The sequence below is a fragment of the Myiozetetes cayanensis genome, unplaced genomic scaffold (genome assembly GCF_022539395.1).
Source record: "Myiozetetes cayanensis isolate MyiCay16 unplaced genomic scaffold, myiCay2020 scf24, whole genome shotgun sequence".
Lineage (NCBI taxonomy): Eukaryota > Metazoa > Chordata > Aves > Passeriformes > Tyrannidae > Myiozetetes > Myiozetetes cayanensis.
In genome coordinates, this window is record NW_026087456.1 from 970,188 (window position 1) to 986,263 (window position 16,076).

The following is a 16,076-nucleotide window of genomic DNA, read 5'->3' on the forward strand; positions in this document are numbered from 1 at the left end:
CAGATGTTTATTTCAACATAGCAAATTGGTAAAAACTAAGCTGTTGTGAAGAGTAGTCATGTTTTAAGATAGCCTTTAAATGCTTGCAGACATTTATTGAATTAGATTATACATCCGTACCTTTCCATTATTATTGTATATGCATAGCCTAGGATCAGAGGCAAAGAAAACATAGTTAAAAAGAAGAAAAATTTGAATTTAAATGATATATGTATATGTGCAAATAGGTTGTATAGCGGCTAAGATAAGTTTCCTGGCTGCTTCTGCCTGCCCCATCTCCCACACAAAAAAACACCAAACCTCCCATGTATATGCTTTTGTCTTTGCAGACAGGGTAACCAGAACATTGCAAATCCTCCTGGAAGTCATCCCATCAGAGGAAGACCAGAAATCATGATCTTCATGTACAGCTTTTGGCTTGCTGTTTCATTTCAACCTGAAGTCAAGAGAGCAGGGAGATTTATCCCCCTTCCCAACATCCTGCAAACTGGAGGAACAAGTCACAGTTGAGATGGAAACCAAGCAAGTCACTTACCAGAACTGTATTTTACGATGCTGTTGCAAAATATTTTTTAACGTGGTTGGTGTAGAAAGCAAGAACTTGTGTTATGAGGGAACTCATCTCTTCAATATCTCTTTTGTTACAGAGTCCTATTTTAACAAACTCTGGGTTTGTCAAGCTAGGATTTTGGTTGCCTTGTCACTGAAAACAGGTTTAAGTGATGTGTAAGTAATAGTAGGGTCTTCTGTGAAGAATGTATCCTTCTTGCTGTCCCTGGAGGTCCCAACTCTCACCAGAGAAAGGGTGAGATAAGCCTGCTGAGTTTCACGTAATATGTTCTTCCCATCAAACTATTTGGCAGCCTGATTTTACTTCTGTTGGCTTGCTGGAAGCCCCAGCACACTGATGATGAAGCACAGCGGTTTCAACACCTTTGTGGTGGCAAGTTCAAGATTTCTTCATTCCAGAGCTCTTATACTATAGCTGACAGGAATGTCTTTTGAGACTTAATATTTCTGCCCATGGGGCAGGAAGATTTTAGCACGGGAACAGCAATTTTATGCATGTTAAAGTTTTTACCAGTCCGGAGATGATTACTGGTTTTACCAGTGTTTCTTTGTGTACATGTACACAGGAAATCCAGCAACTTGAGTAATCACCTTCAAAAGAGTGAAAACATTTGAATGTGATCTCCGTTGCTGTATGAATATTTCCTATCTGGAAGCATATGGTCCTGCAGTTATCAGTCAGGCAAACCCGATTTAAAAGTTTTGTATCAGCGTTCGTAGGCAGAAATAGATGTCACTGGTGGAATTCGGTATAGACATTGCCATCAATGCAAGGCCATTTTATGAATAAGGTATAAGGCAAGCTACAGCAGATTTGTTGCTTTGAGTAGGATATGCCCCTAATCTGTGGGCTTTTCACTCAAGCACACTCCAGTTAACTGGGTTTTGGAACACTGAGAAACAGGTGCTCTGCCTGCCTTCTCAGGGGTTTTATCTCAGCAGAAACAGAGAAAAGCCATCAAAACTGATAAAATCAAATTAAATTCACCTTCAGAACTGTTTTTGAACTGAGCTCTGGCTCATGTATGAGCTGAAGCCTTTTTTTCAAAGAGTTGTAGATAAAGAAATTTTTTAATCTTAGAAATTCAGTTTTATATTGTTAACGACTACTCAACCTTAAGATTAAGGTTTGTTATCATTCTGTTAAGAATATAATACTTAACTATTGAATGCACTACTTTTTAGCTGTCTGCTGTCAGCAAATCATATGTTTCATGAAAGCTTTTATGGAACTAAGCAGAATTAAACTTCCTAAATGGGGAGAAAAGCACAACTTGTAGCCAGACCACTGCAGTAAAGGGAGACTGTATTGTATATGTGTTGTATATATCCAGAATATCCTCTACTTAAAGGATGTACAGTAATATGTCTTAAATTTATATATGTTTTCCTTTTTTTATATCTTTGTGGTGGAACATCACAGAAGTAGGGAAATGCAAATAATGTAGAAGAGCAGTAATTTAAGACACAGAAAACATTTTGCAAACAATTTTTTCTTTAAATGTTTTCTCTTTTGCAGTAACTTAAAGTGTTATTTGAAACTGTTTTTAGGCAAACATTTTGAGACAGGTTTTTGTGTTGACAGTAGATGTGTTTAATTAGTACTTACGTTTGGGTGAGAATTCTGCCTTTGAGGTCATCTCCTGCCATCCCTGTTCATCAGGGTTTGGCCTGTGTCGTCATGGAACATGAACTCTAATTCTCTCTGAAAGAAATAAACTATCTGGCACCCTTCAGGAGTGCACCTAACCCATTCCTCCACTGATGGATACTGAGTCATGGGATCCAGAGCAAAACCACCTGAAGAGCAACAGCTTGGTGTGAGGTTTTCAACTCTGTTTCATCCCACATATTCATCCCTATTGTGCCACATTACTTGAAAGTTTAAATGTGAGCAGTGTTAACTTGTAGAAATAAAGGGGCTCCATAAATATGACTGAATGTTGCTATATTTTCCCATCGTGGTCTTTAAAGTTTAGAAATGTTTCTGAAGCCTGATTCAATAAACACATTTTTGCTGGGTTTATTTCATGGAAGGGGTTAATTTGTCCCAAGGGATGTCCTATGTCTCATTGACTGTGAAGTTGTATATTTTAGGAAGAAAGAAAAAAACCTGGAAAATAAAAACCTATTTTCTTGAAAGTGCACAGGGATTCTAATTTCAGGTTAATTTCTTTAGTACATGTAATCACAATATAAAATAATGTAATTTGGTTTCCACTGTATTATGAAAGTCTGTATTAAGGACTTTTATTACACCTGCAATCATATCCTCACAAATGGAGGAAAACCAGGTTACAATATTTTTTTTTTCCAAGCATCAAGTTATTTTTTAAGACTTTTAAATATTTGCTTCAGAGTCATAAAGAAATTCTTCTAGAATAAAGGATACATTTTATATATAATATTTCTTATTAAGGCCTGAGGTGGTCAGGCCAATGAGACTATTTTTGTGGAGAACTTCAGTGATCCTTAATTTTTTTTTTCTTACCCTACCTATATATAAATATAACACATTTTCTGAATGTGTGTGCTCCTTCTATTTGATTTTCAGAGAAAAATCAGCCTTCAATTTAGGAAAGTTTTTCAAATATTATTCTACAGAAGAAGATAGAAGTTACCTGTATCCACATGATGGGTTGTGCTGATTGTGTCGATGCAACAAGATGAAAAGGCTTTTCCATTATGCTCAGTACCTCCAGAATTTTTGATTCAAGCATTAGCCATATATCAGGATCCAGACAGATTTTAATCAGCATAGGTCTTAGAGAAATGAGTGTTGATCTTTTTTCAGGAGGAATTAGGTGTTTCATTTTTCCAACATACCTATGAAATACTGTGTTTAATGGCCTGAAGAGCACAGATGGCTTGGACAGCAGAGCACGGAGCAGGTAACACATTGGAATCCAGTGTGTAAAGTGTGTGCATGTCTGGGAAGGATACAAATGACAAAGTTTGAACCAAGGAAGGAATGGTCAAGAGGAAGGACAATGTGTGATAACTCCTGCTTGGTTACTGGGCTGCTACCTGAACCTGGGTGCTCTTCTGCAGCGACTGCAGTGTCTGTGCAGCTTCTGGCACAGGGAAGGCCAGTAACAAATGCCAGTTTGGGAACATCTTTGGAACTTCAGACATTTGAACTGGATTGTACTCTTAAACTTGCACTCTATACATAGTCTGTGCAGGTGGTTTTTGTGCAAGTGAGGACAACCATCCTAAAAAAGTACACTTGTGCCCATGCTGGCTCTCCCCTTGGCAGAATAAGTCTCAGGGAAGGCTGGTAGTGCCAAAGGGAGATGGTAGGTTGAGATATCCCTGTGCCCAGTTAGGTGTTCTTTTCTGTGGAAGACATCAGTTGCATTGGGTTTTTCCCTCTTGAACATCCTCCTGCATTCTTTGAACCTGTCCTCTGTGGTGATGAGTCTGGAGTAACGGAGGGAAGCCTCCTTGCTTTAAACATGAACTGGGGATTCGTTGAGACTTGGCAAACCGATGAAGTATTCTGCTTGCCTTCAGAAGACTGTATAGTTTTCTTGCATGTTAGTTCATGTTTAATTTGTTTTCTTTTGTCTTTTTGCCAAGGAGCTGTTGGGGAGCATGTCAACAGTTGACACCAATTCTGTTTACATGTGCTTTCTTGTTTTGTTTTTATTGAAAGAAACTTTTGAAAAATTTTTTTTCCTTGAAGTGCAAAGACCCGAGTGGATAAAACACCTTTTCCAACAAAGGCTTGACTTTATCAAGAGAGAGTTTGGATCCTATTTTACATTCCCTGTAGCAAGAATGTCTACAGTGTTGTGATCTAAACCAAAGCTTTGGTATTTTCTAAATACCATATTGATGATGATCCAACATGGTTATAAAAATGCTGTAGCTGCAGTGAGTTTTATGCTTCTGTAGCTCATTCTCTCTTCCCAGGGCAAGCTACAAAACTTTTCTGCTGCTAAGCTTTTTCTACAGGCCATTTTTGGATCCTGGGAATTCACCTACATCTTTGAAAAGGGAATGCCACCCCTTCCTTGGTGGTGCACCCCAGCACCTAGAGTTGTATGTTCCTAAGTGACTGTAGCTGCAGACTAGTGCATTGCTGAGCACTTGTTCAGGGAAAGTTGGAGTCCTCGGTTTTAAAAAGTAGCTGGCTTTTGCGATCTCCTCTCGTACTTACAATGTTATGTAAAACTGTTACCTAGAAATTTTGGTGGATTTTTTTTCTTAACTTTTTTTTTTTTTGTGTGTGTGTGGTTTTTTTTTTTCTCCTCCCCTCCCTGTTAATTATGAGAAGTTAAATGTTACAGGATCTTTTTCTAAATTTACCCTGTGCCTTTGGCTCTGCCTAGAGAAAGCCATTCAATGCAGTTTCAGCTGCCAATATCTCTTTGCCACTCAGTCATTACAGAGTAATTGGATCTAAAGTACATGTACAATTAGCTGCTAGTAATGCTGACTTGTCTTAATTATGACTTTCAGCTGATTTCTAAGGATACTAATCAATGAATATGCATAGCATAGCATAGCAGTCAGACTGGTAAAAATTGATTAATCTTCCTGAGAACCTAAACTTTCATGGTACCTACATAACAAGCTGTTTAAAAGCATCAGGGCAGGATCTCTGGCTTAAAGTGGATTGAGGCTTTCAGAAGGGCTTGTGACACAGCCCAGGTCACAATGTGTGCAAAGTCTGAGATGTTTTAGACTGTATATATGTGTGGCAGAAAATGAGGAAAATCTTAGAGGTATAAACATGACCTCCTAGGCAGATGATTGTTCTTTCCATTTCCTCAGTGCTTTCTCCTACATTCACCTGGCTGAAGACTAGAAATAAATTTTCACTGAAAGCATCGCCTTTCAGTGTCTCCTTCGCAAGCCAGCTTTTTGAGGCATCTGTATTTAATTTTAAGCTGGGTGTTCGTCTTGCCCATCTGCTTGAGATTTTTTTAGGCCTCATATTTTTCCTCATCTGAAAACTCTCATGTGAGGGACTAGAGAAAATGATTACTGGCTCAAAAACTGTGTGTGTGGAGGGGGGTAGGTCAAGCGCAGTGTAGGTGGGATGGTGCTCCGCAACCCCTGGCCCTGGAGTGAAAACAGTTTGGTTTTTAGCCTCCTGAGAACATTGTCGTGTTCTCCCTTGTGCTCATCTCAGAGAATGGAAGTACCTAAACCCCCTTTAAGAAACTGGCTAAGTGAGCTCAGAGCTTTACTCTGCTCACTGCACCAAACTTTATAAAATAAACAGTACTTTAAAAAAGTAACACAATCACAAGTTAGGGTCACATAACGCTCTAAACCCGTTCCAAGCCGCTCCTCCCTTACCAGCTCATACAGTTTTTGTTTGCATATTGGGGCTGGAGGATCTTAAAGCTTATCAGGGCAAATAGTCGAGCTCCTCTTGGGTATCCAGGATGTGCTGTGGCTTTTTAAGAGAACCCTTGCACTCCAATGCCCCATGGAAAATCCTGACATAGCCAACTTGGTGTTAGAAAATTTGGGCATGTGACTTCCCCTGCTTGAGGTTATGAAAACTCGGGGGGGATGCTGAGAGATTTGGACACTATGTGCACAACAGTGAATTTTATGATTAGCCATCTGTGTATACCGAATTACCTACGTATTTTCAATTACCAATAGCGTCATTTAAAAATATGTGTTATCCATTTCTAGGGGGACATTTCAGATTTCCTGAGTTTCTTTCTTTTTCAATATTCTTTTTTTTTTCCCCTTTTTCTCTTTTTTTTTTTTTTTTTTTGAGCATTACATTCAGGACAGTTCCCTCAGGTGTTCTACTTGAAGGCAGGGGCAGGCAAAGAAGCTTTTAAGGGAATTCTCTCTGTATTTTCACTTGACATACTGCACAGTGCAATTCAATATTCATAAATTACTTTTGGCTGCTGTTAGTATTTCACATCTCTGTTTGCTAATTCATGTGCCAGATATATTTAAAATAAATCATTAAATGCCAGGGGATTTGATGCTTGTTCCACATGCAACAACTCACTATTGAAGAAAACTCCAGTACTTTGTATTGATGCTAAACTCTAGCTACCTTTGATTTTATAATAAATATATGAGTCAGAGGCAGGATAAATCAGAGTCTGTACTGTCAGGTTGACAGAGATGATTGATCATACCTTTATGAAGGCTCTGCATTTGACTGCAAGTCTCATGCAGCCCCAGAGATCATACAAAGGCAGCTGTATGATGAAAAGCAGGCTAGTTTAGAAGACAGCATACGGTGCTGCACCAGTGTCATATTTATCTAGTGGCATGTGTATGCTGAAACGCTTCAGTTTGTAGCTCATGGCAATAATTATCTCTTGTGTTGAATCGATCATGACCCATTTTTATTCCTTTACCCATATTTTAAACAAAAATTGTTTTCAAAATCCTTTCCAAAATGGAAATGTAAAACCTTTATCTAAAGCAGACACATGCGGGTAATAAAATACCTCATCTCTGCACTCACTCAGAGTTACTGTTTTTAGAAATGAAATCATATGTTAGTCAAAAGGTTAGGTGGTCACCCAAACACTCCCCTTCTTCCTGCTTAGAAAAAACCTGTTTACTCTGGTATGAGGACCACTTTAGTCCTACAGATTTGGGTTTGATATGTTGCTGTTTGGCTCTTGGTAATGGATGTTTGCACCTTGAATACTGGTGCAAATGTTTGGGCTTGAGTATTGAATATTGGTCTGAAACCAAGCAAGTTACTTGGGCAGAGGGGGCAAGGGACAGTAGCATCTGGCTCCTTCCCTGTCCTGGCCTTGTTGGTGAGGGGTTTGTGTAGCCATTGGAAAAGTGGGACTTGTTTGGAAGCTGCACTCATGGGGAAATTGAATTTCATTTGTGTTATGAATGTGCCCACATATAAACCACAGACTCGTGCAGTATGATGTGCTGGGTTTTTTCCTCACAATTTTTCCAAGATGTTATTTGAGATGTATTTATGTTTGACTTGTGTGGCTTTAATTTGGCTTTCTTTTCTCTTATACCTGTGGTTTTCTGTACATACATATACATGTATGTATGTATGATTTAGGGCTAGTGATGAAGAGGTGCATTCCTGTGCTGCAAGTTAAAGAAAATCGATGAAGTATTATTTAATGCACGTCAACTCAATTTTTAATGCTATTTCTAAAGTGAATTGCAGCAAGCACATAACCATCCACCATGGAATAATAAATTGATATAGAATGTGTGGAGAAAAGGCTATGTGCCAGAATCATTAGGAAGCTCGGTTCCCCACTCCAGCAACACAAAGCAGTCGTAAAGCTGAGGTTGGAATTACACACAGCAAATGATGTACACCAGTAAATCTGGCCCTGGTAATTTTATTGCAAATGACATACAAGCCAGAAAAAGCATCTAGATAATTGAAATTAACACTTTTAACAATGATCTATTAAAGCAGTGAATAATAATTAAGAGGTTCTTTGAAACTCTCTGTAATAAATCTATAGTATTTCAAAATCTATTTTTCTCCGATATAAATGAGATAAAATAAGATAGACCCTCTTTTCCTTTAAGCATGGAACATCTTTTTTATCAGGTATCATAACAGCCCCTAGTTTGCCAAACACTACAACTGTGCATGGACTGAAGGCTTGTTATTTTGGTCTTGGAACAAAGCTAGGTAGAAATGGAAAAGATAATAAAAGGGAGCTACTGGAAAAACATAAAACAGATTTTTCTTTTCTTTCTTTTTTCTTTTTTGATTGATGCAAATCTGCACCTGTGTTTACTCACATCAAAGTGACTGAGCATAGTGGGCCATGAGAACATAGCCCTTGGGTAAGTAGAAAGGTTGCTGCAAACTATGAAGTCCTTTGGAGTCATTGTAACCACTAGTGTAAGGTTTTGGGTAGTCTTCTGATACTGATACTCTAAGAAAGAAAAAGTTTTCCATTTCGTATTTCATCCATACCATGTTTTTCAAAGTTGCTCTTAAAATGCAACTGTTCCCTTTCTTTCTAACTAAACTGATGAAAGAGAAGATTGAATCTGTCAGGCAATAAATCACCTTTTTAATCTTGGATCAGTTATTTGAATCATTGTTTGACTGTATTATTGGCCACTGTCTGTTATTATGCTACCCCCCAAAGCCACCAAACATGGAGACTGCTGTCTGAGAGAGCTCCATCCAGGTGGCAAGCCTTTAAAATGAACCTGTGAAGAAGTCTGGGTGTCAGTGGAAACGCTGCCCTGCATAATGTTGTGCACATGGGTAAAATGTTTCCCTGTGGATTAGAACCAGAACTCCATCTGAACCCCTTTTAAAACTGAGCTTCCCGCAGTATCTGTTGCAGCAGGTCTGAAATCAGTTTTGCTACACGTGTTCTGTGGAGAAATCTGGCCATCATTTTCCAAGCTATCAATCTGAGCTCTTTCATGAATACCAAATTCATTTCAAAAGAATCAGATTCAATAAAACAATTTCTGTAGGGGAAGAAACAGTGTTGGGAGAGCAAGTGAAATATGGGTTTGCATTAAATTCCCTTTTTTGTCAGATGATAGGGATGCTTCAGAAGTACTATTGCAAACATTTTAAAAATAAAACCCAATCCTCTAGACCTACATAAAACATTTTTTCTCTAATAAAAGTAGATAAGCATGTGTGTGAGAAAGAGGGAATAAAGCATTACAGGTGAGAGAACACATAAGAGCAATGCTCTGTGTACTAATGCTGAGCCTGTGGGGAAGGAGTGAGTGCAGCAAGGAAGTTGTGCTATTGAAATTTTGGGATACCACTCTGTTGTGGGTTACCCCTGGCTTGGATGCCAGGTACACTAAAGCCACTCTCTCACTCTGCAACTGGACAGAGGAGAGAAAAAAGCCAGCTAAGGATTCATGAGTTGAGATAACAGCTGGGAGAGGTCAGTTACTGATTTCCTTCATGGGCAAAACAGACTCAATGTGGGGATAGTACTTAAATTAATTACTAACAGGATAAGAGCCAATGACTCTTTAAAACACCTTCCCCCCCACTCCTCCCTCCTTCCATGTTCTTCCTCTTCTCCCCCAGCGCTGCAGGGGGACAGGGAATGGGGATTGCAGTCAGTTGTTGTTTCTGCTGCTGCTCAGAGAGGGGAGTCCTTCCCCTACTCCCATGAGGTCCCTCCACAGGAGAGAGTCCTTGATGGACCTCTCCGGTCCATCCCTTGGGCAAGAGTTCTTCCCAGTCTGCTGTCCCGTGGGTCACTCCTCCGTGGGGTCAGTCCTTCATGAATGAGCTGTACTGGTGTGGATCCCCCACTGGGCCACGAGTCCTACCTGGAAAAAACCTGCTCCAGCGTGGTCTTCCCTCTCCATGGGCTGCCAGTCTCTAGCAGGAGCCTGCTCCATCTTGGACCTCCCACAGGGTCACAGCCTCCTTCCTGCATCCACCTGCTCCAGCATGGGCTCCTCCATGGGCTGCAGATGGATCTCTGCACCCCAATGGTCCTCCATGGGCTACAGGGTCACAGCTGTCCCACCATGGTCTGCACCATGGGCTGCAGGGCCTCAGTTCCAGCTGCTTGGAGCACCTCCTGCCCCTCCTTCTGCACTGACCTTGGTGTCTGCATTGTTGTTCCCATGTTCTCACTCCACTCTTCCTCGGCTGGAATTCTTTCTGAGCAACAACCTTCTTTCCTTAAATATTTTATCACAGAGGTGTTACTGTTATTCCTGATTGGCTTGGCCTTGGCTAGTGGCTGGACGTCTGTCCTGGAGCCAGCTGGCTTTGGCTCTGTGGGACCAGGGAAGCTTCAAGCAACTTCTAACAGAAGCCTAGCACCCCCTGCTACCAAAACCCAGCCACAGAAACCCACTGCACGCTCTAATATTAATGTTTCTTCTCCCAAGCACCTCCAGCGCCAGTCTTTCAGGTGCTGCCACTGTGGAGAAATTTGTTTGGAGTGGCTTTTTCCTGTCTGGGTGGTGGAAAAGGGAGGCACGAGCTGCAGAGCATCAGCAGAAGCAATGCACCTGGGAAAGTCATCAGCCCCTAAGGAGAGGTGGCACGTGACCTGTGTGGTTCCTGTCCTCCCTATACCCACTGAATTTAGTGAGAGCCAAGGCTGGGGAAAAATGGGTGGCTTTTGAGAACCCATCCAGAAACCCCTGTTTGTGACAAATGAGAGCTACTGGAAGCTCTTAAATCATGAAGTCTTTTATACTGAGGTACAATAGACTGTATAAAAGAAATAGAGCCCCAAAGCGAGCATATCAGTGCTGCCAGTGTGGTGAGTATTTCTGTGCTCCTGTCTCTGGAGGGGATAATTAATTCAGCTCCCTGGAGAGGCAAACACATCTCAAGAGGAAAAAAAAAGAGGCCTCAGTTGCTGAGGGCAGTTGCAAATGCTGGCTTATTTTAGGAGGCTGGAGAAAAGAAGAAAGGTAAGAGCAGGAAGACAGGCTAAATTGAGGATCAGGAAAGTATGCTGACAGAGTCACCTGTAAGAAAGAATGGGCAGAGTAATGTCCCTTATCTACAGACAAAACTGATGGCTGATGGATAAAACCCTGAGGGCAGGTAAGAGGTGCCTGGGACAAGTTGTATTGACTAGGACTGAGCTGAAAAGTGTCTTTGCTGCTGTGGTGTTCCTTTTTATGAGCACAGAATTAATGTTCAGATAAACCTTTCAAGTTCTCTATTTGCCTTTTGTATTTTCCCCCATATTTACATTCAGGAAACAAATGCATTTGAGTTTGGATGACTTCTGCTATGAGCTTTGGTTTATGTATGTGTATGTGTGTGTCCTAGGAGCCTCCAGCTAACAGATGGACCCAAAAAAAGAAGAAAATTGAGACCCAGGAATTCATATGATGAAGGGGACACACAGCCCAAGACAGGTGGTTCTCCAGACAGGCACCCATCATATTCTGCTGTAGGTTCTTGGAAATGGTGCAGAAATAATTTCACTTATAAATGTGGGGTAAATCTCTGGAGGAGGGGAAAAGGGGGGGGGGAATATCCCTGAAGTACTGTGGTTTTTAAGTTGCTCTGTCCTGCCTTTCTTCATTATGAAAATTTAGTCTGGAAAGATTTGTGGCTTCCCATCCTGTGCTCAATGCATGTGCAGTTTATGCAAATTAATTTCCTGATGTGTTTTGTTACTAACACATGTACAGTGCATTTTTTAATGATACTTTTGACAATTGCATCTCCTTTTTCTACTAATATTGTAGTAATTAACAAACTGTGGTTTTCTGAGAGTCAGCTGTTATTCAAACATATTCAAGAAATATTGTTTTGAAATCTTCAGTCTACAGTTGAGGAATTATATCCATAAACCAAAATTGCGATTGGTTAAAGAAGGCACATAATATTGTTTCTGTTCTTCCAAGGCACCCATTGACATTGTGGATGTCCCATTCCTGGAAGTGTTCAAGGACAGGCTGGATGGGGCTTTGAGCAACCTGGTCTAGTGGAAGGTGTCCCAGCTCATGGCAGGGATTTGAAACTAGATGATCTTTGCCAACCCATTCTTTGATTTCTGTTCAAATGAGAACAGAACAGAAGGGCATCCACAAAGCACTTCAGTTACAATTAAGCCTTTGAAGTAATAAAATAATATATAAAAAGACAGCAACAGGTTTTGGTTTTCTGTGGTTTGAAGCATCTAATTTGATATACTTTGAACTCAATATTAAAATTTGAGAGTAACTTACAGAACCCTAATTTAGAAGTTGTAGACTCTGTTTGGAGCAGTAAATTTATTTATTTTTTCCTCTCAGCTGTGTTGATACTTCTTATTGGTTTCCAAAAGTACTTTGAAATTTTTGCCTGCTAAGGCTGCAATTCAAGTCCATTCCTGAAATATTTTATTCATTAGAAAACCCCAGAAAACAAACCAAAAAACCTACTTTGTTTTTATTTCCCACACTCTGGATACAGTTCATATTCTTGCATTCTTGACAACGTTAGGAATAGACCAGGGACTATCATTCCAGAGGCAGCTATCTGAAATCTAGGCAGAGTTATGGATTTTACATTAACAGCCTATTTTACAGAAATCCTTTATTCCTCATTAACAAAATACAAGTCTGAAAAGCATCAGGATACTGCTGCTTTTTCATTTATGTTTCTGTTATTTCAAAAATTGATTGTAACTCAGTTCAGTTGGTTTTCCTATCTATTATAATGTGCTATATTCAGCATGCTATTTTTTAGACAACAATTTATGTTTAGAAGTTGTAGTCCAGAAAATCTTATCTTTCTTCATTTCTTTCTGGTTTTCATTAAGTGTATTTGTGTTAATTGGCAATCCTCTGAGTCCTGCATTTTGGTCTGCAGTTGTCTTGCTGTCAAAAGCCTTCAGCATTGTTCCGCTTTCCTTGGTAGTTAGTATTTATTCTTGTACACTGTTACAGAGTTTTCTTACAAAGAGATTATTGATAGGACAAGGGGGAAAGGCTTCAAGCTGAAAGAGAACAGGTTTAGCATAGGTATTAGTTAGAAATTCTTTACTGTCAGGGTGGTGAGACACTAGCACAGCTTGCCCAGACAAGCTGTGAATGTCTTATTCCTGGAAGTGTTTGAGGCCAGGTTGGATCTGGCCCTGGGCAACCTGATCTAGTGGGGAAATATCCCTGCCCATGGCAGAGAAATTGAAACTAGATGATCTTTAAGGTTCCTTCCAACCCAAACCAGTCTATGATTCTTTGATTACCTCAGCAGAATACTTTTATAAATGAAATTATCTAGGAATTCCATTTTCTTAATGACATATAACTGATTCTACCATTCAAAATAATGGATGGTCCTGTTATATATTGCTTTATAAAAAAGGCTAGGAAAGACCTGTTATTTTGCTGTATTATAATTTCATCTCAATTTTTCCTATTTGTTGTTCTAAATGTCATACCTTGGGATATGAATATTCAGCCATCTTCCGTCTGTGATGCCAATAAGTCTTCTGGTAAGTCTAATCCCAGAGCAGACTGAATACCTTACTGAATATCTCTATATCAAAATAATTGGTATCACTTCACAGATGATACACTGGCTTCAGGCTGGGTTACAACAAAACCCAGTATCTTTTGTGTGGTGATACAGGAGTACCTCTTCATATTACCAAAATTTTACACAGTCAAAACTCATGGGGGCTTTTTTGTCTATGTACTGTTCTGTCTTTTTTTCCCCCCCCAAGAATATTTCTCCTGGCAATTTCTCTTGTTTTATTTCTTTATATTCTAGGAGTCAGACAGAGAAAGGTAAAGCTGTGCAAGGGCTCTCTCCTTTTTGAATACATTTATTTACACGTATATAAATGTCCGGAGAAGTGCTTTCTTTTGCCTTTTTTTTTTTTTTTTTTTCCTCTCTTTTAAATGGATCAAGCTTCAGCAAAAAGTTATATTCCAGCTGCATGAGCAGCCTTCCAGGAAAAAATACTATCAGATTAAGAGCTAACTTCACAGCTGCAGATGCTGGATCCTCAAAACTGTTTTCATTTCACTTGCCTCTAACCATCCGAAAACTAAGTATTTAGTGAGTGCAAGCGTTGAAGATCTCTGCAGTCACTGGAGACAAACTGGTTCTTCCAGGAGGCGGTGTGAGCTATTCTGGTGTGTATGTGGGATGAATTTCTATCTGCCTGCCTTCTGCTTGTGGTAGAGTTGTACTTTCTTGTCTCTCCAGCACAGTTGGAGTTTGCTGCCTTTCACACCTACGTTTTTTGACACATCTCAGCTCATGGTGTTTTGAGCACAGTGGATTTTCTCTTTGCTCCCTCTGGAGGAGTCTGGTTTTCCCCACTGACCATGGAGAGCAGTCTTAGGCTACAGAAGAACATAAGCCTCACATAGAACTTTAGGGCAGCTGAAAGTAGAAGAGGTAAATCCCACTGTTTGAAGCAGTAGTGATAAACCCAACAAGATTATCCCTTCAACTAGTAGAGCATATGCCTGGGTAAGAAGCCAGGATAGTGTGCAGAGGGAGGAAAACATCTTGCTAGCAAGGGAGAGTGCAGAGAAAAGGATGCTTCAGCCCCACTCCAGAAGGTGTGTTGGTGCCTGTCACTGGGGCAGATGAGGTGACCTGCCTTTTGCAGATTATATAGCCAGAGAGTTAGAGGAAAATAGTTTTTTTCTTTTTTGCAGAAAACATCAAACCCAAAAACTTTAAAGTAGAAGTTGCCAAATATACCATGGCCAATGCCAGTGAAGGAGCCTCCAGTTCATATCTTCTGCAGTGCTGCTGGGGACTCTCTCCATCCCTTCTCCTGAGGCTGCTCTGCTTCATCCAAACCCGTTCTTTTGTCACTGCAGGCAGTGGGACCAACAAGGACCCCAAGAGGAACACTTTTACAATCAAGGCCATAAGGGATTTTTACTCCCATTCTGCTTTTCTTAGGTCCCATTCAGTGCAAAAGGGTGCAGGCAATGGACCAATGGTTTGTTTTCTGAAACAGATAAGCACTGTTCAGAGAGAAATCTACTGTTTTGTACAGAAGAAAGGCAGCATTAAAAATATGCAAACAGTGAGGAAAAGAGGAAAATCTACTGTTTGTTAGAAAAAGAATGCTTTGCAGCTCTAATCAGTTACTAAAGATTCCCATTCATCCTTGGCCATGAGATCAATTTGTGCTGAAAATTTAGTCTTATATGTTTGAATTGAAAGTGATCTTATTAGTGTTTTACTACATCAGGTCTGATAAACTCCCTTATCTATTTCAGTTAAGCTTCTATTGATCCACTTAGAAGATCAATTTGACTTTCATTATTTTTTGGGGGGCAATTTCATTTGTCTCAGACTGAACTTATGAAAAAAGTGTAATTTAGCTGCTAGGGGATGCATGCACTCTCTCACATAGGCATGGAGAGAGAGACACCTACATATTTATGTAGCAGAGGTGCATCCATGATGTTTTGGATTTGCCCTCTTGGTTCTTCAGTTCCTGATACTGTAGCTGGGTCAGACTTTGGTGGCTGAACTGCAATATAGCTGTGGAAAGAACAAGTTAAATGGTAACAGAGATTTTCCTAAGTTCAGCTGCAATCAAAGCTCCGTCTGCAAGTTGGAAAGGGCAGTACAAGGGAAAGGCTTTCTTTCCAGAAGAAGGTGAATGGTGCTGAAGAAGAGACAGATAGGTGTGAGGTCTAAGCCCTGGATAAATGTCAACTGCAAAAAAGTAGTTGTTAATAATGAGATTGCTTTCTTTTCTACACAAAAGTAGTCAGAGGGATGGAGCACCTCTCTTGGGAGGACAGGCTGAGAGAGTTTGGGTTGTTCAGGCCTGGAGAAGAGAAGGCTCTGGGGTAACCTTATTGCAGCATTTCAGTACTTAAAGAGGACCTATAAGAAAGATGGGACAGACTTTGAAGACTTCCTCCAGAATAAAGAGGACTGTTGTAGTTGCTCTCAAGAAGGTTTGATTAGTTTTATTCATAAATGAAGGGATATCACCTGTGGCCAGGATTTAGTGGCATGGTAACAGCAACTTTATACTTTTCAAAACTTTTAAATTAAACCAGGTTCTGTTTAGATTAGATATAAGGAAGACAATTTTTATAAGAGTGATGAAACA

The 16,076-nt window shown here is 40.1% G+C and overlaps 1 protein-coding gene across 4 annotated transcripts in view; it reads left to right on the forward strand.

Moving 5' to 3' along the window:
- The window catches only part of SLC7A11 (solute carrier family 7 member 11), a 65,399-nt gene extending 61,129 nt beyond the window's left edge, over positions 1-4,270 (forward strand). For all 4 annotated transcript variants that reach the window (XM_050320513.1, XM_050320515.1, XM_050320514.1 and 1 more), the window contains one exon: positions 330-4,270. In XM_050320513.1, coding sequence (XP_050176470.1) covers positions 330-397 — 68 coding nt within the window. In that variant the 3' untranslated portion in view covers positions 398-4,270. The remainder of the gene's footprint in view (positions 1-329) is intronic.
- Positions 4,271-16,076: the final 11,806 nt, after the last annotated feature.